Source organism: Aquila chrysaetos, chromosome Z (assembly GCF_900496995.4).
Source record: "Aquila chrysaetos chrysaetos chromosome Z, bAquChr1.4, whole genome shotgun sequence".
In the NCBI taxonomy this organism is placed as follows: Eukaryota; Metazoa; Chordata; class Aves; order Accipitriformes; family Accipitridae; genus Aquila; species Aquila chrysaetos.
Genome location: NC_044030.1, coordinates 78,383,649 through 78,406,375, shown reverse-complemented (window position 1 = coordinate 78,406,375; position 22,727 = coordinate 78,383,649). Strand labels below are relative to the sequence as shown.

General features: G+C 46.2%; 1 protein-coding gene across 1 annotated transcript; it reads right to left on the bottom strand.

Annotated features, from left to right (window-relative positions):
- Window positions 1–5,845: 5,845 nt before the first annotated feature.
- On the bottom strand, window positions 5,846–21,690 carry AQP3 (aquaporin 3 (Gill blood group)). The gene is made up of 6 exons (XM_030005166.2): window positions 21,439–21,690; window positions 12,098–12,224; window positions 11,790–11,927; window positions 10,124–10,242; window positions 9,155–9,372; window positions 5,846–8,445 (listed from the first exon to the last, which is right to left on the bottom strand). Exons 1-6 carry the CDS (start codon window positions 21,544–21,546, stop codon window positions 8,277–8,279), a joined length of 879 nt encoding a protein of 292 aa, XP_029861026.1. The 5' UTR covers window positions 21,547–21,690; the 3' UTR covers window positions 5,846–8,276.
- Window positions 21,691–22,727: the final 1,037 nt, after the last annotated feature.

The window sequence follows — 22,727 nt, the reverse complement described above, 5'->3', positions numbered from 1 at the left end:
TCTTCTTTCATTCATCTCCTTTGTCAGATTCTCAGCCCCAGCTGGACAGGTTCTGCTGGGGAAATGCTTTGTTAATAGCCATTTGCCCTCAGAACAACAGGCAGATAGACATCAAAGAACAACTAATTCAGGTTTAACTATGTCTTCTGGAGCAACATGAAGGCTGCAAGTAATTTTTTAATGTCCTCTGCCACTCCCTATCATCTCTCTGGACAAAGAGAAGATGTACTGCAGCTGGTGGGGCAAGAGCTCAACCAGTCGGTCCCCCAACAGGGCACTTTTAGAGAAGATTTTCCTCCTTCAACTATAAACGCCACTCAGCCTGTAGGAAAGTAGATAAGGGAGTAGAATTTGTTGCTGTGCAAGATGAAGTCTCCATCACCCTTCCCTGACACTCTCCCAGGGTGTTTAGCAGTGTTGCAGCTTGAGAAGGTACCAGGTCACCAGAGTAAGCATGGAGGAGAGTGCTGGTAGAGCAGAGGGAGGGCTGGCCTCTCTCACCGAAAGGAGCAATTCAGGTAGTAGACCCCTACGAAATGCTAACGCTCATTGCCACAAGATGTCCCCAGGGCAAAAAATAAGAATGGATCAAAAAAAAGACCTCAGGGCAAATGTAGTCAAGGGTGGTTACTAATTTCCATAATCTTGATGCAACCTCCAGCTAAGAAAGGCCCTGTCATGTGGTCACCAGATGTGGAGAAAGTACAGCCAAAGGAGAGTTCACAACATGCTTGTCCTACCTCCTAGGCTTTTCCACCACAGAACCGGGACCTGGGAGCAGTGGCCCACTGTAACTGCACCAGGCTGCAGGAGCTGAGGGTGAGATTTTATGTCCTGGCTGCATCCTCCAAACCCACAGACAGTGATGGGGATGTTAGCAAACTGGAGCTGCAGCCAGCAACCACAGGCAGCTCAGGCACCAAGGGGGAAAGCTGAGCATGAGAGGGGAGAAACTGCAGCAGCTGAAGGGCAGCCACCTCCTCCCATGTAGGAATAGGGGTAAGGGGGAGGCTTGTCTCCAAGACAAGGTCCCCTGCAAGAAGGACTGTTTTAAGAAAGCACCTGAAATTCCCAGGGCGACCAATGAGTGATGGGGGGATGAGAGGAAACGCCACAAAATTTAGACTCCCGCATCACTTGCACACAGGTTTACCAAGATACTTTGTGTGAGTGCAGATACCCACTCAGTGGGATTTGCAAGCACATCTAAAGGGGTAAGGCCACGTTCCCATGGGCTCCACAGGTGCAAAAATCTGCTTGGTGATATTTTCCGCTTGCTTCCCCACAGGTATTGCTGAGGTACCACCACTGGGTACCTTTCCTAGTGAGGGAAAGGATCCAAAATTGGCTCTGTCTTCCCATTCATGTTGATGTAAGTTTTTAGTAAGTGTTGTTTATGTTGGATTTCATAACCTACATAATTCCATCTCATAAAGTTTCTTGGGTGTCTGTATATCTCGTTCAATGCCCGCTCTGTGCAGCTGGTTTTACTTCCAAAATATCAGACACCTCTGTACACCTACCATTTGTAAAAAAAGAACCCAAACAAACAAAAAAAAAACCCAAACCCAAGGGATACAGCTACTGCAGGGCTGCCTGAAACTATGGTAAATATGGGATCAAGGGTTTCATTCAGCGGTGCAGCAGCTTTTGGCTTGGATGTGTTTCAGAAGCATATCTGCACAGACCTATCCAAATGTTAATGCAGACTTTGAGCCATTCATGCAAACTGTGCTGTTTCACTTGTGGGGCAGGGGCGGCTTTGAAGCTGCTAGCGGAGATGTGCTGCTTTACACAAGCAAGACAATCTGATATCAAGATGGGTTTATCGAGATCAGATTCCGATTTTTTTAATTCTTTAGAAATTTTAGGAAAACAGATCAAACCCAACTTTTTAGCCCTAAGCTTGTTACACGGTTTAACAAGGAAACTCCAATTTTCATTCTTTCTTCAGACGGCTGTTAGAGGGCTGGTGTAAACCTTAAATAGTTACCCCAGTTTTGCAACTAAAAGAATATCTTGAAATCTTTCTTGGCTAAAGTTTGAATCCACCTCTGCACTCTAATTTGATAATGGTAAATACGAGCCACACCACAAAACTTTGTTGGCAGAATATTTCAGCTGCTTCATGAATAAAAATGTTGCCCTTTAAAATGATTGAGTCTTTCTCTCTGTGGCTTTCACACCTTTATGGTATTGAACTTTCCTTTTCCAGTGTGGCTTTTTTGTTATTATGATATGGCTAGATATGAAAATATTTTCAATCTGATAAGCTCATTTGGCTGTATAATCATTCTCCAGCCCCCTGAAGTGAGATGGTTGTGCTTGCTTCTCCAGCCTAATTAATCTTTTGCAACAGTGACAAGCCACATGACAGCAGCTGAGTTGCAGACACATTTGCCTGGAGTTCCTCACATCCACGCTCTGTACCAGAGAAACCTTATGAGGGGCATTTCTTGTGAACTGGAGCTTGAATGGGGAAGAGTGAAGAGGAACCTCCCACTCAACAAGGAGTTTGTGGTGCCAGGAAGGATTTTTATTATTCTTTATGCAGTAAAGAATAAAAGAGGTGGTTTAATAAGACACGTGTCCAAGGCTCTTAGAAGGCTACAGAATCTCCTAAAGAGTTGAATGCCCACAAACTCAGAGGCCCTGGGCACACCAGGACTGCGGGCATGCTGGAATTGGCCGGTGGGCTAGGACTTCTCTCTGCCTTAATATACAGGGTGAGGACAAAATCCTTGGCTGCACAGGAGAGCTGGGAGTATAAACACTACCTGAGCATGCAGAACTACCAAGGATTTACAGGAAGCAGCAAGGAATAAAACAGCCTTCAGGGCCCAGCTTTGCCAATGTTGTTCCTCAATAGAGCCCATCCCTCACCTTCTTTCTAGGAAGGCAGGCAAAGGCCTGTCCTTCTCCTCTTCTTTGGCCTGTCCTGGGATAAAGCCCTTGCAACAGCTTCAGGGTTTCTCTCTCATAATGGCCTTGGCCCTGTCCCCTTCTCCCAGAGAGCTGCCAGGTGGCTCTTTTTGATGGAAAAGGGTGTCGTGAACCAAGGTGAACGTGATGGGGTGATGGGAAGAGAGCAAGCAGCTGATGCATCAGTGCTGATCTCCTTTGGGCACATGTGGAAACCTGCTCTGGTGCAGCCCCACCAGACCTGCCTGGAGGTGGTCAGCAAAGTGCCAACCAGCTCCTTCATCCCCAGCACCCACCACTGTCCGATGGAGAGCTGAAACTCACTTTGGGATAGAAGAGCTGCACAAAGAGAGGCTGTATTATTCTCCCATCCGCACTGCAGTGCCCAGCACCATCGGCCCTTTGATTCATGATGCCGCCTTGGTCCCTGTATTGGGTTTGCGTGGCAAGGTTTTGGTAGCAGGGGGACTACAGGGGTGGGTGAGAAGCTGCTGGAAGCTTCCCCTACGTCCGACAGAGCCAATACCAGCCAGCTCCAAGATGGATCTGCTGCTGGCCAAGGCCGAGCCCATCAGCGATGGTGGTAGTGCCTCTGGGAGAACGTATTTAAGAAGGGGAAATGTTGCTGCAGAACAGACACTGCAGCTGGAGAGAGGAGTGAGAACATGTGAGAGAAACAACCCTGCAGACCCCCAGGTCAGTGCAGAAGGAGGGGGAGGAGGGGATCCAGGCGCCGGAGCAGAGATTCCCCTGCAGCCCGTGGTGAAGACCATGGTGAGGCAGGCTGTCCCCCTGCAGCCCATGGAGGTCCATGGTGGAGCAGATCTCCACCTGCAGCCCAGGAAGAGAGGACCCCATGCCGGAGCAGGGAGGTGCCCAAAGGAGGCTGTGACCCCATGGGAAGCCCACACTGGAGCAGGCTCCTGGCAGGACCCGTGGCCCCGTGGAGAGAGGAGCCCACGCTGGAGCAGGTTTTCTGGCAGGACTTGTAACCCCTCAGGGGACTCACGTGCCTGAAGGACTGCAGCCCGTGGGAGGGACCCATGCTGGAGCAGTCTGTGAAGAACTGCAGCCCGTGGGAAGACTCATGTTGGAGAAGTTTTTAGAGGACTGTATCCTGTGGGAGGGACCCCACGGTGGAGCAGGGGACGAGTGAGGAGTCCTCCCCCTGAGGAGGAAGGAGCAGCAGAGACAACTTGTGACAAACTGACCCCAAACCCCATTCCCCGTGCCCCTGCGCCGCTGGAGGGTAGGAGGGAGAGAATTCAGGAGTGAGGCTGTGCCCAGGAAGAAGGGAGGGGTGGGGACAAGGTTTTTAAGATTTGGTTTTATTTCTCATTACCCTACACTGGTTAATTGGTAATAAGTTAATTTTCCCCAAGTCAGGTCTGTTTTGCCCGTGATGGTATTAGTTAGTGATGTCTCCCTGTCCTTATCTCAACCCACGAGCCTTTTGTTATATTTTCTCTCCCCTGTCCAGCTGAGGGGGGGAGTGATAGAGTGGCTTTGGTGGGCACCTGGCATCCAGCCAGGGTCAACCCACCACAGTCCCATGAGGCAAAACAGAGCAGGGTCTGAAACAGATCAGCACTGCTGCTACCATTTCATGGATGGACAAAGTGCTAACAGACCTGGAAGAGCCTCCCAAGACATGGATCTCAAGGCAGCAGGAGAACAGGGAAACAAAAGTAGGTTTCCCCAGGGCACAGCTGATGTGCCACCACATTACAGCACCTGCGGCAAAGAGCTTAGGCCACCTGAGAACCAAGAGGAACTGAATACTTGGCCACTTTCAGCTGCCTTATAAATTTCATAGGTTTTAGAGTCAGAAAGGACAATTCCTGTCAACTTGACCTTCTGTAATAGAGAGGTCTGGGAATTTCCTGCAGCAGGACTTGCTCTTAGGAGTACAGTTTGCGGTTTAACTGAAAGACCTGTTTGCAAGACAGCCAGTCTTAATTTGAAAATGTCACACAATAGAGAATCCACAACACCTTTTAACATTTTGTTCCAGTGACAAATTACTCTCTCTGTCAAGCATGAATAGTTTAAATTGTAGATTTACTTCTTCCTACAGAGTAAGTATATTTCAATAGTTTGTCAGCTGGAGTTCATCTGACCTAAAACCCGGATTACTATATTTGGCCAGATGAGTCTTACCTTTCCAGTGATTCCAAAAGCAAGGCATTAAATACAAGATGATTCATTGCCTTTTAAATTTAGGTATGGAGAAAAAAAAAAAAAAAAATCTTTTAGTTTGCATGGGCCTGCCAGATGAATAACGCCCAGAAGCTCTTTCAGGGCAGTTAAATTGAAAACAAACAGAACCACAACTTGCAGCAATTTAAGGGTGCCTGCTGCCAGGGAAAATGCCATCTGCAGTTAACTCCATCTTTGCCTCCCCACACTTTAATAACACTTCCAAAGGTCTTGAAATCTGGCATATGAAACTGTCCTGTAGACTGCCTTCCTTACATGGTTAGCAAAGAGCTGCCCTAATCATGTCTCGTATGGCCAGAGCTTTCTGGAAGGTGAAGCTGAGTTCTCCACAGCTCCCCCTCTGACTGCACCTTTCCACATGGTAATGGATCTACTCAGCAGTGCTTGGCGCTTCTCCAACAGATCCCAGAAAAGCCAAAGCTTTACACAGTGGGCATATGGTTAAGACAAATTTAACCTGAAACTGGTATGGTATTTTATTGCAGTTTTAATAAGGGTAATAACGTACACCATTGAGGTAAAGTAAGGCAAGGCTATAGAAAAAGGCAATTACTACATGCCAGGTGGAAGCAGGAGGAAAGTGGGAGCTAAAGTACCAAAAAAAAAAAAAAAAAACCAACCCCCCCCCCCCAAAAAAAAAAAAAAAAAAAAAAAAAAACAACCAAAAAAACCCACAAAACCCCACACCTTGAATCAAAAGTCATAAGGTCTCTAGTTAGAATTTTAATATATTGATCAAGTCAGTTGAAGAAACAATGTGGTGGAAGAGTAGAAAAATGACTAACAGTCCTGAAAGGAAATGGGAATTGACCCCTGCAGCCATATCACAGTAATATGCCAGACTTCTACAGAGATTTTGAGGGATAAACTCTCAAGATAGAAATGGAATAAAGCAGCATGCTGACCACAGATAGAGCATACCAAACAAACGTGGCAATTTTCTTGCCAAAAACTATTTGATTTCTAGTTGGTGAATTGCAGGAAACCACATTCATCCAGACTTCACTGAATTGTTCAGTATGGCACCATATGGGAAGTTATGAGTTATTTTAAGGCACTACAATTAATACAGGAAAAATACAGCAGTACACAAATCAGCCAAAGAGCAACAATAATTGCATTTACAGAGGACACAAGCTGGAAGAAAGCTGTTTGTGTAATTCTGTGAGCATTGGGTTCAGGTCTGTAATACTTTTCCTTGCATGGCATAGCTAATAAAAAGTGACAAGTGAAATATGCCAGGTGATGCTGGACAGTACAGTGAATGCAGAGTAGGATTGCATACTCAGAAGAACTATGTTAACTGAAAGAATAGTAAGAGAATTTAAATGGTACAAAGGGCAAGGGACAAATGCTGACCTCTTTGTTCTTTTGCCTTAAGAATAAGATGCCTGACAGCAGGACCACACCACCTCCCAGTGCATACCTTGGCCTTTGTACTAAGTACAGGCTCCTAATCTCCTCCCACCTGTCCCAAAAGCCCATTCCAAAAGGGAAAGGAATAAAACACAAATGGAGCATGTAGATGTATTCCCTGAAAGGGTTAATTCCCTTTTGCTCCTACAGGCTGAAGAGGAAAAGGGCTTGAGGAAGCTATTGCTATAGATGACTTCCTTTCCATGGTAAAGTTTACTGACAGCTGCTTAAAAATACAACCAACAGTAGCATTTTACAGTGTGGGTATCAACATTTTATTTTTTAAAAAGGAAAAAAAAGAATATATCATTCTAGTGACTGGAAATGTATACAAAGTTACATGTTTCAAGGAATTCACACCTTAAAGAAACAGGCTTTGAAAGAGTTTCTCTAATGCATGGAACTTACAAATCCTTTCACAACCGATACTACTTGTTTCAAACACACTGTAATAATAAAGCATTGGGAGAGCCAGAGATCCCCTAAGATGCGAGCACTGCTACTACAGGAGGTGCCTGATCTCAGTCCCTCAGCTGTGAGTACCAGGGATACCCCAGTAATTCTGCAAGGTAGAAAAGATGTTCCAACAACACAATGCCATTATCTAAGGCCACCTTGGGAAAATCCAACAGTATCTCAAAGCTGTCAGAGAACAGGCAGTTCCCACACATCTTTAAATGAACTCATCCCAACCCTGGTATTTAGTAACAGCTTTAAGGAGTATATTTATATATAAATCTATTTTTTTAAAAAAAAACACACTATTGTGAAATTTACATGAACACACACAACTTTAGCAACACTCAATGGTGTTTGCAGTGGAACTTGGCGATTAGCTGCTTGCAGTTTATATACAAAGCTGATTAATTAGAAGGGTTGCTACAGGGAGCAAAGTTGCTTTCCAGGTTAGCCCCTGCCTAAAACACGGATTTTCTATGTGTTATCTTCTAGGAGTTGGCAATATTAAAATTATTTATTAGATTAGAATAATCTAATGATTAAAACACCAGGACGTAGTGGTTTGTAAACACTTTGCCATAATATTAAATTAAAATCCAGTGCATTCTCACTCTCTGCTGTGACATTATGGATCACCTGATTGATATGATGTTCTAGGAACTCATGGGAGATATAAAAAGTTTGGCCAATAAAAATCCTTTAGACAAGTTCATTCCTGGTGCCAAGTTACTGACTTAAGAGCAACACCAAGCATGAATTTGATCCACAGTAAAATCACAGGCAAATTTTTTCTGGGATGTAGGAGCTCCCAATCCATGTTAGCAAAACAATTTAAGTTTTGCATGATCCCCACTCTACGGATTGGGACACAGGTTCGGAGGGAAGCAGTTTGCCAACCTCACAGGCAAGGCTAGCAACACAGCCCAAAAGAGCTCCAGATTCCTGAACACCCAGCCCATGTTGGAGGTGTTGGACAGCAATGCCCCCTTCTCTCCTGACTCCTACAGTCCTCCACACCCTTCTACTAGGGAAAGATTACATGATAGTGCATTTGGGGAAAGGCTCACAGGAAAATGCCTAAAGCAAATGCATCAGGGATACACACACACAAGAAAAAAAAAAAAAAAAAAGCTAGAATATCTCAAGACAGGAAAAAAAACTCTTCCTGTTGTTCTTGAAGCTCTTCTTAACTCCTTCCTCCTCTTTGCCAACTGCAGTCCTGAGTAATGAGTGTCTGCCAGATCTGGGTGGCAGCTTCCTCAGACCCTTTCCTTGTGCTTCACGTTAGCCAGCTTGACAGTTTCCTGCTCAGAGGCAGGTGGAGAAGGCTCATCATGACATCCAATCATGAGCTGATAGACCATCACTCCCGCAACAGCCCCAAGGAAAGGAGCAACGACTGGAACCCACCACCACTGCTTACCAGTCCTGGAAAACAAAAAGAAAGTACACAAGGTAAGAACTGCAGCCTAAGCATTAGGATGTTCATGTTTGGATCTGCAACAATGCAAGATCTGGTCATCTCCAAACACCACCACTGACTTGCAAAAGAAAATAGTACCTGCATGTCCACAGCAATTTCCAAGGCAGATATTGCCCCCCACTGCAAGTTCAGGTGGCCAGCAATTCAGAATAGCTACTTTCAGGATTTCCAAGACTGTCTCTCCACCAAGGAAGGAGAGAAGTAGTTGCAGTGCCTGAAAGAGGAACCTTCACTTCCCTCCCCTTGCCTGCAGGAAAGCAGCCCCTGACATCACGTAGACTTTATTGCTCGTGGTTATTTTCATTGTCTCCAGCAACAACAAAATCCAAGTATAACAAACAGCCTCCATTTTCTACCACCAAAAAAAATGATGAGAGGCTCATGTTCAAGCTGCACCTGAACTTCTCATGGATGCTCCTAAATTTCCTCCTTGATAGCAAAGTTAGGTCATTTGCTCTCACCACTGGAAACTGCCCAGCTTCTATGATTTTTTTAAGAAGTCAGAGCAGAGCAAACAGTGTCTTTTAAACACATTTATACAATCCGAAGATACCTCATGGGCACTAAGACTCTTTATAGTGCCAGAGGTACCACCGATTGGGACTCTTAATTTTTTCCCCTTGATGCACAAGATTTTCATTGGCAAGCACTTACCAGAACACTTCAGTGCCCCAGCCAGCAATGGCTGTGAAGAGACGAGGCCCAAAGTCTCTGGCAGGGTTGACAGCATAGCCAGAGTTGAAGCCCATGGAGGTTCCAATAACAAGGACAACAAAGCCCACTGTGAAAGCCTCCAGCCCTGTTGGGACAGGGTTGTTGTAGGGATCGACAATAGCCAAGACACAAACAATCAGGGAGGCAGTGCCAATGAACTGGGAGGGAGGAGGAAGAAAAAGAAGAATTTAATCCAGATTAATCTTTTAACCAAGTTATTTAGCTCCTCTGAAGTCCCATGCATTTAGGGCTTATTTTCTAAACTGGAAGAACTGCACTGTGGTCGCATTATCAGACCACAGTAGCCTGCGCACCCACGGGAATGGGAGAGTGGAACATGTTCCTCCTGGCAGCCCACAGGCTCAATCAGGCCCACACCTTTTTCCCTACCCACAGAAGAGCTATGAATAACTGTTTGAGCATCCAGAAAAGCTGAAGCCATCTTCCTGAACCTGCTTCCAATGTGCCACAACTGGGTAGCTGCTGTCCCTTTGTGGTTGATGGCAACTTCAAGGAGGAGAGAGTCACCTCCAACACGAATCACCACCCCACACCCAGTTGACCTCTAGGTTGTGCAACAGCCACAGTAGTACAGTGGGAGTGAGGAAGAGCCATCCTTCCTCATGCTATGGCTCTTCAGGGGCTGAGAGCAGGTGGTGTCCTTTTCACTGGTGTCCTGGCTAGTGTTATACCACTGGTTAATCCCCTTAACACAAGCCTTCTGTCTGTAAGGGTCCTTTCTGTGTCTGCTCTTCCTATGGGCTAGTGAGATACCTGTGTCAGCTCTAAAAACCTTCCTGGATATCTTCTCTTTAAATTGCAATTCATTCTTTAACTAAAGGAGAGGCCTAAAACCACCCCAAAAGATTCTTCTTGAAATGCACCTTCATACTCCCAGCACACTCTTACCTGGTCAAAGAATCCATTCACAGTGTTCAGATGCTGAGATGGGTAGGTGGCAAAGATACCAGCAGTGCCATTCTGTCCTGTTACATAGAGCTGGTTACTGCCAAAAGCCCAGATGGCATCTGGAGGGGGAGGGGAAGAAAGATAGAGTGGTCAGTCATTTTCCGACACACGTCAGAGAGAGGACTCTTCTTGGAAGATGACTAAAATGTATGCTCCACAGAGCCGTGAATATTGAGGTAGAATTCCCTGACCACTCCATTGCTATGTGTTGCAAACCCATTTGCTGTAGAGAAAACACTCATTTGGAAAACTTAGGGTGTGATCTACCACAGCATTTTACCAGTCAGGCTCGGATGCAGATGGCCTAAGTCCCTGTTCCTAGTATTTCTTGTTTGCCAGGCACCAGGAAAGAGTTAGAGCCAAAAAGTAAATACTAAGGCGACTCCAAATCTCTCCCAAAGGTACTCACTTGCCTATGGTATCTGTCTTGGTGTCAAGACATGAGATATTGCTATGAATCTGACCTGCAGCAAACAAGATTAGGGCTGATCTTGCACTTTCCTCTAAGTCAATACACAATTACACAATTTGTAATGTAAACAGGATTACACAATACAGTCTCAGGGCTGTCTTGTAGAGCAGTCAGCCCCTTGCCTACAACTATGTAGAAGCTGGATAACTAACCTAAGTGGGCTATCTAGATTGCATCCATGGTCAGTGGAGAGAAAAACAGATACTTTCTGAAAGTCGCTCTTCCATAGTTTAGGCAGCCAAGATGGGATTAACTCTCTTCTGAAGAGGAGATTTCAGCCCACCAACTACAAAGGTAACTGGTGTTGAACTGGAGTCCTGATGTTTACAGAGATAAAAGTAGTTCCCCCTGCTTCTTTCTAAAGAGAAAAGCTGTTGGTGCTGGTGCTGGGGTGGCAGTTTCCTCCCTTCAGGTAAAAGCTAGTGACCCAAATGTTCTGCTCAGCTACAGGAAACACTGCTCCTATTGCCAGAAACAGACATCAGGAGGCAAAGTCTGAGTTAAAATGTCACCCTTGATATTTGAGGAAGAGCAATTTCCAACACAAACAGTCAATTCTTGCCCACTAAATATTGCCTTGTGATGAGGAACACCACTCAGGAGGAATAGATGCATGAGGAACTGGATTTCTAGGATGCTTTCCGAGGTATAGAATCACTCATAAGGACAGCAAAAGCTGCTGAAGTCCCATTGTCTGGAAGATAACCCAAGAAAATGCAGAAGACATCCATGGTGAAGTCTATTTTTTTTTTAAACCAAGAAGGTTAAAATGGCTCTGGAACAGTGCACAGGTGTAAAATCTCCATCACTAGTAGTGTTTCACTGGCTTTTCTGAAAGATCTGTTTTAGCCCAGACAGTAGATAGAGGGGCCATCCAGTGGTCCAGTGATCATTACTCAAGGACAAAGGCTTGCCAATTGACAGTGCTGGTTGGCCTTCAGATTGATTTGAGGAGGCTTGAACCCATCATCATGAGAACAGGAAAGCCCTCCCAGAAAAACAGTAAGGAGGTTTCTCAGATCTCTGCTCTGCAAAAAAAAATGCTTCTCTCTGATCTGGAAACCAGCCTCCCTGCAGTGAGTCATGAAGAGCAGTAGTCTCACCCCAACAAACACACAAGGTTTCTGCACTTACCATAGTACAGCCCAAAGACTATGCCAGCTCCAAGGAAAGCCCCCAGGGTTTGTGCTAGGGCATAAATTGGTAGCTTGATCCAGGGCTCCCGGGCCAAGAAGCACATGGCAAAAGTGACAGCTGGGTTCAGGTGTCCACCTGCAGAGAGGTTGGTGGTTAGTGTACTTTTACAGGCAGAATTTGGGTCCCAGACATGAGCCAAGGGACACTGGTTTCCAGACCAGTGCCACACAGAAAAAGTACAGCCATCTAGGCCTACACAGTAATTGTCACAAGTGAAATCCAGCCCACACAGAGGCACAACATACCTGATATCTGTCCTGAGATCAAAATGCCGAGCATTACAGCAAAGCCGAAGGCCAGGTTGACAGTCAGGAAACCTCCATGAGTACCTCTGCTGAGCACGATCTGCGCAAGGGAGCCACAGCCAAACAGCTAGGAGGAGAAGGAATTGAAATTACACTCTGTTTCACATCAGGGCCAGTTGCTGACCAATGCCTGCATCTGCTCCTCTCACACCTGCATGCACTATCACAGTCCACCCATGACCCAAAGCCTTCGAAGCTTCAACCTTTGGTCAAAGGATCTAGGCACTATCTCTAGGCACAGCAGGGAAGGAGAAAGGACACAGGACAAGCCTATCTCCTGACAGGGGGAACTGAAACCAGGGCCACAATCAAAAGCAAGATTGGACCACAGGAGGCTGGAAGTCTTTGTCCAACCACCTAATTTTAAGGTGGTAGGTGAGAAGAATCAGCCAGATAGCATCCTGGACCAAGGTATTTACAGTGCAACTGTTCAGATGAGGGATCTGTGTACCTTATTGTTAAAAAAGGCTAATAATTGTTTGACACAGGAGCACATACATTGGCAGGGGTCGATTTTGCTAATGCCTGGAAATACAGACATGACTGAAGAAGGCCAAATTCAGCCTGATATTCATGAAGTCATGTTTCAGGTGGCACTGGCTGACAGTGAGGGACTGGGGATCTCTCCTTGAGCTGAGGTATCTGCACTTGTCCGGGCCCCTAGGTACAGTCTCTGCTGTGGGCACTCTGAGCATGGCCCACACCATCCCAAACCACCCTTATCCTTCCTATGTAAGGAATTATCAGAGCAACACAGCTAGCCTGTCTCTGCAACACCAACATGGCACAGGCACCACCAAGAAAAGTCCATATGCCACAGAGAGCTGGCCACCAGCACAGCCAGAGGCTTGGCCTTCTGTCCAAGATGAGGGATGCACCAAGCACTTTGGGGCAGAAAAGCTGTTTCTGTCATATGGTAAAGGGTGTTTCCTAGTATCTAAGGGAGGCATACGCTCTTGCTCAGAGACATTTGCTCCAAATGGGTGATACTTCTCTTCCCAAACACATCCAAAAGCCATCCTTCCTATGCTTGCCCTTAACAACCGAAACCAGTTTCCCCTGGCAGTTCAGTTTATCACTCATCCAGCTGGAGGTTTTCTGCCTTGCCAAGTCTTTCCACTATCCACCATGTAATTTAAGGAGCCCTAATCCTCATCATCTGTATGCTTGTATCTTCCACTGACTCCACCTGAATTGATTCTTGGTGTATACCAGAGATTATCACATCAGCAGATACTGAGAGCATCCTTAAACTAGGACAGGAATTACAGCTTGCTTCCAAGATCCTTGAATCTAGGGATCAAGGCTTGCCTTATTTCTTCTGACCACATACCCATATCTACACACCCAAGAATTTCTGCTTCTGTGAACTCCATCAGCCCAGAATTACTCAATTCCTGCAGAGGCAGTACCTGTTCCTAGGGGATAAGCCTCCAAATAGGCAGCAAGGGTAGCTGTCTTCACCTCTCCTGCCAATACTGGACATTCCCATTGAGCAACACAAAATCCGGACCAGCAGCAAAGCCAAAACACACTTAACTCATCCCCTCCCATCCCCTTGACAACTGATGAATTACTAACAAAGCAAACACTGCACTCAGCCTGCTGGGAAAGGAGCAGCCATGTAGGCTGCAGGCTGACTCATGGAGGTGGACACTGTACACAGGTGCCTCTTGACAAGAAGCCAGGTCCCCAACACAGGACCTTGTGTAGAAAAAACAAAGGAACCTGCAGAACTTGTTAGTTAATGAGAGGGATGGCCAGCACTGCTCTCTACTGAGTGCAGTCAGAACAGCCCCTTCAGTGTCCTAACGTTAAGCTGCCCAGCTGGGAAACCATGGCAGAGAAGACGCCCAGGCAAAGGCAGAAAAGATGAGTCTTGTTTATTGTGCGGCAGACCCATCATTCCCAGCTATGCCCAAACCACTGAGGGAAGCATAGCTCCAACTGAGCAAATAAATACTGGCTAATGACCAGGGCGACATCTGTTCCTTCCCTTACCCCAGATGCTCCCCAGCACGCTTTAGACAGCGGTTTGGAGAGACTACTTGGCCATGGTGTTTGCCTCTCTAAGGCCACGCAGCACATCAGTCTGACCAGGGAGGGGATGAGCCCACAAAAAGCTGCATCTGAATTTGGTAAGGTTGACCCAAAGTTCTTCCTAGTGATTAAGGTATTTGTGTTATTCACTCTGAAAGAACTGGCAGTTCTGCAAGTGGATGGTGGTTGGCTCGTTAGCCACATACCTTTTGGTTGCAGAAACCACAAAGTAAAGTTTTCCCCACTCCACCTCCCTGTTCACCCACAAAGCTCTTGCCTTAACCTGGAGGAATGCCAGGTCTGCCATTTCTCAAGAGGTTATTCCCCATCCTCCTCCCCCCCATCCTACACCTGGCAATAGCTCTCCAACTTTTCCTCAGCAGAGAGTCTATGGCCCATGTGGAGCCACCCCACAGGAGCATTACAATTATTTATCAGATGAGCCCTGAGCACTAGGTGGCTTAATTCAGCATAACTGTAGAAAACTTTAGCAGGTAAAGAGAGTAAGGTGATATTTAGGGACAGGTTTGAACCTTGATATGCAATTCCATCCTGCACCAGTGGAATCCACTAAGCATGAACTTATTCGCATGCATGACATCCATCCATGGCACTTGACTTCTAGGAACCAGTTCAAATCATGGTCGCCCACGCTTTTAGGGCAAGTGGCTTGACATTACACAGTTTTGTTGTGAGTGTGGCTATTACAGTTTTTAATCACACCATTTTGACTTCTGCCATTTGCTACTTTTCCTTCCAATTCCTTTTCCCAGGCCATATGAGACAGGAGACCCTCAGGATCCATTTTTTTAAGTCTTCCTTTCCCAATGCTTGCAGAGAAGTGTTTAGAAGCAGCTAGCTTGAGTTGAAAAGGCAAGGAAGGTCAAGTAAAAGCAATTCAGCATTTATCCCAGTGGCTCTGAAGTCCATGCAATGGTTGTAAGAGTCCTTAGGCAATATTATACCACCATGGTGAGGAGACAGTGGTGCACACCCAAGGGGGACATGACCCCTCATTCTCTTGATTTTAATAACCTGCCTCCAACACCCTTTTTGTTTAAAAAAAAAAAAAAAAAAACACACACAAAAAAACCCCCAACAACAACAAAAAACACTTGGAAGAACAGCCCAGCCAACAGAAACCCAGGTTAGCACCTCACATGGCAGTGGGTGCAGCAGTCAATTGTTATACCCCCATAATCCACTAGCCAAGTTCAAAAGCAGTTTTAAAGTGCTAATAAAATGATTGCAACAAAGCATTACTCTGATGTATTAAAGCTACTCTCCTACAAATTGAGGTCAATGCACCCATTAACCAGGTTAATGGAAGCCTGCTCCCTAATTTCATCTTACTGGCTCTAGTAGATCTAATGGTTTTCCTTGCCAACAGAGAGGCTTCTCATTCCTCATGAGCTGATCCAACTCCCTGCACCGTGAAAGACAACAAAATCCATGTTCCGCAGGATCCGTGAGCTGAACTGGTTCAACAGTGGAGGGGCTGACAAACTCCAGAACCTGTACAAGGGAGGGGACAGCCTGAAGCAGCAGGAGCAAAACCAGAAAAAGGTAGGAAGTCACTAGGTGAAACTTCATACTCAGGGAAACATTAAACTCCCTGTGTCCGGGGCATGTTTGGAGAATGGCCATTTGGCTTTGTCACCCAAGGTAAAAACACCCTGTCTCAATGGCTAGACACAAGAAAGCCCCAGAGCCAGTCAAGGCTAGTAGGAAAGGACCTTGGAGGACAATAAAAATTTGAGTTTATAGGCAGAGCTTGTGAAAAGCAGCTCCGTACATGAGCTCAGGAGGAAGGTAGTGTTCAGCACTCCCCTGCACAACAGCCAGGTTTCTTCCCTTTCTTGCTTTCTCTTTTCTTTGCCGGTGCTTTTTCGTGCCTTCAGGTACAACACAAAAGGCCTGGGTGCATTTGCTGTTAGACTTCAGACAGACTGATCACTAAATCAAGATGGGAAAGTTTTGCTGGCATAGCCCATGAGGAGTGTTATTACCTGAATTACAACTTTCCTCTTCAGCCAGCAAATAAACCAGAGATTAGGCAAGGAGCCTGCTGTAAATCTACCCTAATCACTTCAGTTGATGGGAAGGGCTGCTCAGCCCTTGCTGCCCTCTGGTTAGTGGGGAGGATGCCAGAAGAGCCATCAAACCATGTGTCTGCTCTGAAGGAAGAGACCCCGAGATTCTGATGGAAGATTTTAAGCATTAGACACACAAAGGGACACCTCTTTTCATATCTCAGTGAAACTTAAGACTATCCAACAGTCCCTTCAAGGGAGGAGGCTGGTGGAGGGAGGGAGGGAACAGAGGACTATCACTTTACCACTTTCAGCCAGTTCAAAACAACCTCCCAACTCCTTCTCTGCAGCTCAAAGCAAGAAGAGGTTAAAGGCACTGTAAGTCTCCCCCACAGCCTCTTGCTGCCCTCCCCAAGGAGCAGGACACAGCTGGGTAGATCTGAAGACAGATCCATCCCCATTGCTGTTTCTGCTCAAGCAGCATGCAGAGATCTTTCTCAACTCCATGGCCCATGCAGCCAGCACGACCACCAGCCACGAAAACAGTGCAAGGAGCACTGTCATTTTTGCCTTTCCTCAAAATATCTCTCGAACAATCAGACTGGTCATCACTTACAATTTGCAAAGCAAGGAGAAACATTAGACCCCATGGTCTGGCTTTTTTTCCAGCACAGCTGGAGCCAGCCTGGACAGAAGCAGTCCTACGGGGAAGGGCAGTGGCAGATGGTCTGTCAATTTATGGCTCTTTCCCCACCACACGCTGTCCCAGAGCCAGGCAGGACTGCAGGACTCGAGAGATAAGAGGGTCTAAGGAAAGTTGTGCCACACATACATCACATGGTACAGCAACGCTGCACAAAGCTGGAGAGATGATTGGCACTCAGCACAAGAAACCTGAGCAACTGTCAGCAGCGCAGTTGGGCATTAGAGAGGAAATTCTCTATTTAACTTGCTCCCACACACATGGAAGCAAAAATACTTATTCTGATATCCCTGGTATCCCGCAGATCAGGAGGCTTTAGCTCTTAGAAAGATCCATACTTCTGGTGGGGTTTTGGTCACAGGGTTGGGCACTCCTGGAGAAAAGCTGCCTCCCCGCCAAGGGTGTCTTGGTGCCTGAACTGTCCTGTTTGTAGGAAGGAGAAACCTCCCTGCTCCTGTATAAGGACAGCAAGGAGGGACAGTTTTGAACAGTTAATGAAGAGCTTGAACCTCTTCTAGTGGAAAAGGTGAGGGAGAGCAGTGCACTGCCATTTCCCACGCCTCCACACCCAGCAGCACAGACCCTTTGCAGGGAAGAAGCAGCAGCACTCAACATGCTTACAGCAAAGATTTCCAGTCCCTTTTAAAGGCTAGCAAAGCATTAACAAAGAAAAGAAATTTTAGAAATTTAAAAAAAAAAAAAAAACAGCAAAAAACCAAACACATTCTCCAAATGTGACAAGCTGGGTTCAAGAAAATCAGCACAAATCAAACAGCGACTGTGGGAACTGCCATGCTGCCCTGGATGGCTGTGGGATCATCAGCGACTTTAAGCTCTGCACCACCAACAGTTAAATGAAGCTTCCTTTGCCTTGATCATCCCAACCACTTTGCTATTTTGGTTTTTGTGGTCTGCAGCACGCTCATACCCCAAAAAGCTACCACCTGGCCACAAAGTCAAGGCAGTCCTGATTGAAAAGCAATTAGGAATAATTCTGTTCTTTCTTTGTGCCTCAATAGCAGTGAATCACAGTTAGTCCAACTTGGAAATCAATTATAAACATCAAGTTACTTCTCCTGCAAATGTAAAAACCAAACAGAGCCAGCTTTGGTATTTACAGCCAGCAGAGCAAGGCAAACAGATCAAGCCTTTAAGGGAGGCACGGAGGCCTGCCACTGGAAGTCTGGCTTTAGTGAGTTGCTACAGTAATAACACAAACAGCAAGCAACTTGGAAAATGCCTTCAGCATTTTCATTGCTTAACTATTGCCATCAAGCAGTGCTTCCAACATGGGTATAAAGTTCAAACCTAAAGTGCCACTTGGAAAGTGCATTTTGAAGGGGGGGGAGCGGGGAGTCAACTATCAAAGGAAAGGTAGAATCATCATTACTATTTTTGTAACAGTAAGGACAGTACTCACAGACTAAACCCACATTGTGCAAGGTGCTGTACACAGCAAACACAGCTTGCAAGCAGAGAGCACCTCGCCTTTGCACTATTCAGGTCTTGGCTGCTTTAGTTGGATTATTTTTCTTATCTCATAAAAAAGAGGCACTATTTTCTTTTAATGTTTGCTACCTTTACAATCTCCTTAAAAAAATAAGAAAAATAAAATCAAGTGCTAGGTTAATTCTCACAGTCAAAGAGACTTTGCGGGGGTCTGAAATAACTTTGCTTTAGAAGAGTTTGAGAGCACTGCAGTCATTATGCAAGTGAAAGGGAGGAGGGAAGAAGCTGAAGCCATGCCAATATCCACAGTGGGACAAGTTTTACATTACACAGTGAAATTTAAATTAAGCTGCAAACTTTAAACAGTCTCCCTCCCTTGGAGCTCAGGAATATGATTTCAGTGTGAATGGTATCAAACCTTAAATCCATCCCTAATACTATGCTGTTCTACACATATTTGTGTTCAGTCAACTCCATCCCCCACAAAGACAATTTCATGGATCCCAGGTCTTTCCTCAGGTATTTTATTGTCTGAAGCCCATAACAGATATTTACTGGGCTCAAATGCAGCTAAATACATACACACCCAGCTCAGCCTGCTGGCAGGGTGGGCAGCAGGGACTTTTGCAAGGTACAGAATGACAATCTTTCTGCTGGGACTATCCAATTCAAATTACTACCCAGGCCACCTGAAAGGGGAAGAAAGTCGTCTTCAGGGCCCTTTATTTCAGGCAGGTGATATAATAAAAAGATGCAAAGGAATCCAGGTGGTAGGGAGAAAAAAAAAATTTTTAGTAAAATAAATAAAACCTGTGAGTGTCACTTCATTAAGAATAGACTGGGACAGCTCCAAGGCAGAAAGAGATTGATGCCCAGCAGACTGATATTTCAGGCTTGCTGCCCTGGAACTCATTTCCTTCTCTGTGTACCCTGTTTTAGACTGCTGACAACCTGGGAGCATTTACTGTGTTTGGGACTTTCCTATTTCTCCCACCAGCCCACCCCATCTTCTCCCACATGGACACAGAGTACCCGCAACCCTCCATCCACTGCAGAGCTGCTGCAGGAGATCCTAGGTGACTTTTACAAAGACCTACGAGATGGAGTTGAGTGTGTCACTAAACCCAGCATATTCTTTGCCCTCAGACACCAGCTCAGGAATCCCTGAACAAGGTGAGGGATCTGCCTGCACACTTACACAGACACTTTAAAATACAGCAGGTGTGGTGCTCCTGAGGACAAGGCATGTGTTACCCACTTTTGTCAGTGCATCATCCAGCCTGGCTGATGCTGGTTATGATTTGGAGGCTGGTTATGATTTTGGACCAAACCCTTCCTCAGGCTCTGAGCACATTGCATCTCCTCTCTGCCACGGAGAGGCAAGGCTGTAGGGAAAAGCAGTCTCTGTTGTGCCAACTAATACAGTCAGAAGAATAAATAACTTGTTTTGGATCATGAGCCCTTCTGAAAGCTCATATCCACGTGGCTAAAGGTTTGCTTTTTTTTTCAGCAATATTAACTTGGCTAGCAGGAGACATTATTCCACCTTGCAAATCTTACCTTGCTTCAATCCTGAGACTAACTCCAGCAACGTCAGTGATTCATGAACAGCAACTTTCTACCCATTAATCACTTTCCTATCAGCTTCTGCCTACCTTAATTCCAAGTAACACTTCCCTGAAAAATCAACAAGACTTGTTGGCAAATCACCAAAGCTGGGTCACTCTGACGATAAAGCCATTGCACTGTGCGAAGCTGCTTTCTTTTAAGAGTGGTAGCATTTTACAGGGTCTTAGCAGAGTTCCATATCCAGCCACCCAAGACTCTGTAGCCCTCTCTCTTCCTTAACAAAAAATAATCTTCTTTATGAAAGCATAAAATTGTGTGTCAGTCCTTTTGTGTTGTTTCCCAGGCACACATGCAGCTTCATCAAGCCTTTCTCTGCTTTCAGCTCCTCCAATCATCAGATTTCCCCCCAAACAGTCCTGCCATCAGTTACAAAGAGGTGTAAACCCACAGTCATTCCAGTGAAACCTATAGGATTGCTCTGGATTTACACCACTTCAGAGGAACTTTCACCTGCAGGTATTCACTGTGTGAACACCAACTCATTTCTGCAGCAATGTCAACACACCAAACCTGTGGCCCATTGGGCAGTCCTGCATTTACAGATGCAGATGCCCAAAGCCAGATATCCAGATATCCCTGTCCCAGTTTTGCTACACTGGCATTTGCTCCCCACTCCTCATGCACAACTGTCCTAGCTGTTCACATCTGCCTTTGACTTCAAAGCAAGCCAGGGCCGCTCAGAACACCTGAAAACTAAGTCACTTACACAGGTATCTACCCTGCTTTAGCCCTTATATCCCATCCCTTTGGAAACTGAGCACTAAAACAGGCAGAAGAATTTTGTTGCCATTCACCACTTACTTAAAAACACGTCAGCTGACAGCTCAGTGCTGTCACACACACGGTGAGTGCAAGCTCCTGATCGGCTGCCAGCACGGGCTGCCACAGTGTCATGCAGCCCCACTGATAAAACTCTGGGGAACCTGCAGCTGACAACAAAAAAACACTGCAACAGTTTAAATTCTGGCTACTTCTTGTCCATTGGATGCACAAAGAAAACAAAGCGAGGTGAGGAAAAATCTTTCACTTCCCGGGGTGATAACCCTTGAAGTATTTCAGTGCCAAGAACATATTCCAGGGCAGACAGAAAGGAAATTTTTCATGATCTCTAGCAAAACACTTGCTGCTTACACAGAGACATTTTGCGCCCTGCACTTCACAGATACACAAAAGCCCCCAAACACCCAACAAGCTCTGTAGAGCCCACCCTTTGGCAGCAACCCCAAAGTTCATCCTAAACCAACTTGCATGAATTTTTTTTGTGTGGGTAGAGGCTTCTCCTCTAGTCTTCTTGTGGCAGGTTGCACCAGAGCTGGGCTCATTCCCAGTGCAAACTCTGGCAGCAGCGCAGTCCCTTCACTGGGGCGATTCCCCCCCCCCACCAGCCAGGGGTTAGAGAGCATCCCCACACCACAGCACAGACTCACCACCAGGATCAGCGTCCCCAGACACTCGGCCAGTGCTTGCCGCACTAATTTGTTTCTGATCCTCAGGTGCTTCTCAATAGTAGCAAGAACATCCTTTTGCCTCCCCATCACAGTAGAGGTGCCCTTCAAGGAGTATCAGGGAAAAAGCGGCAGCTGACAAAACCTAAGCAAGGTTTCTTCCCCAGCAGAGCTGCCTTTGCTTATAAATAAGTTTGGTGATGCCTGCCACACCTCCTGGGTAACCACACCCCTTCCACCCGCTCTTCAAACCCAACTTTTTTTTTTTTTTTTTTCCCTTCCTTTTCAGCATGAGACAGAGTGAGTGGTTTTCTTCATTTTCTTTATTGCTCGCAAAAGTGACCAAAAGATTCAGGAGTTTCAGAAGAAGGAGAAATTAAACATGGCAAGGATGTCCTGCTCAACACTCTGCTGCTTTCATCACTTACCACCTAAAACACAGGGGCATATCTGCCCCTCCACAGCTTCAATTGGAGAGCTAAATGCTAAATGCATGGACTGAGCAGTGTCTTAACCCATTTGTGTGAGCACGTGTCCTGGGTTCAGCTGGGATAGAGTTAATTTTTACAGGCACCTGGGAGGGGGCACAGCCAGGACAGCTGACCTAAAGTAGCCAAGGAGCTATTCCATACCATGTGACATCATGCCCAGTATATAAATGGGGAGCGGGCTGGGGGGGTCTCTCGGCTTTTGGTGGGGGAGGTGGTGGGGGAGGTAGTGGAGCGTTGGGTTCTGGGTGGTGAGCAGTTGCACTGTGCATCACTCGTTTTGTATATTCTTTTATTAGCATCGTTGTTGTTGTTGTAACTTCTCTTTTTGTGTTGTCCCAGTAAATTGTCCTTATCTCAACCCTCGAGGTTCCTGTTGTTTGGGGTTTTTTTTTTCTCCCCTCTGATTTTCCTCCCTATCCCACCGGAGGGGGGCGGGAGGAGTGAGCGAGGGGCTGCGTGGTCCTTTGTTACCGGCTGGGCTGAAACCCACGACAGCATGGTACCCTGTTTTCAGCTTTCTTTCCCTCCCAAGCTCCTGTAGGGTGGCAAAGCTATGAGTGCTCCTATGCTGATTCAGGGGTGCTTTTGCAGAAAAATCGTGGGCTAGGAGGGTTTGATCCCCCACATCTGTACTGTGGGCTGAGGCCAAGGCACGTCCTGACTCCAGCAATTATGCAGTTAAAGCTGGTATCACGAAGCAAGACCAGACCTCTCTCCGTGAAAATCTGCATCTGGGTCCAAACTTCCGTGTGTCGTTACAGTTTGTCTCCCCCTACCAGG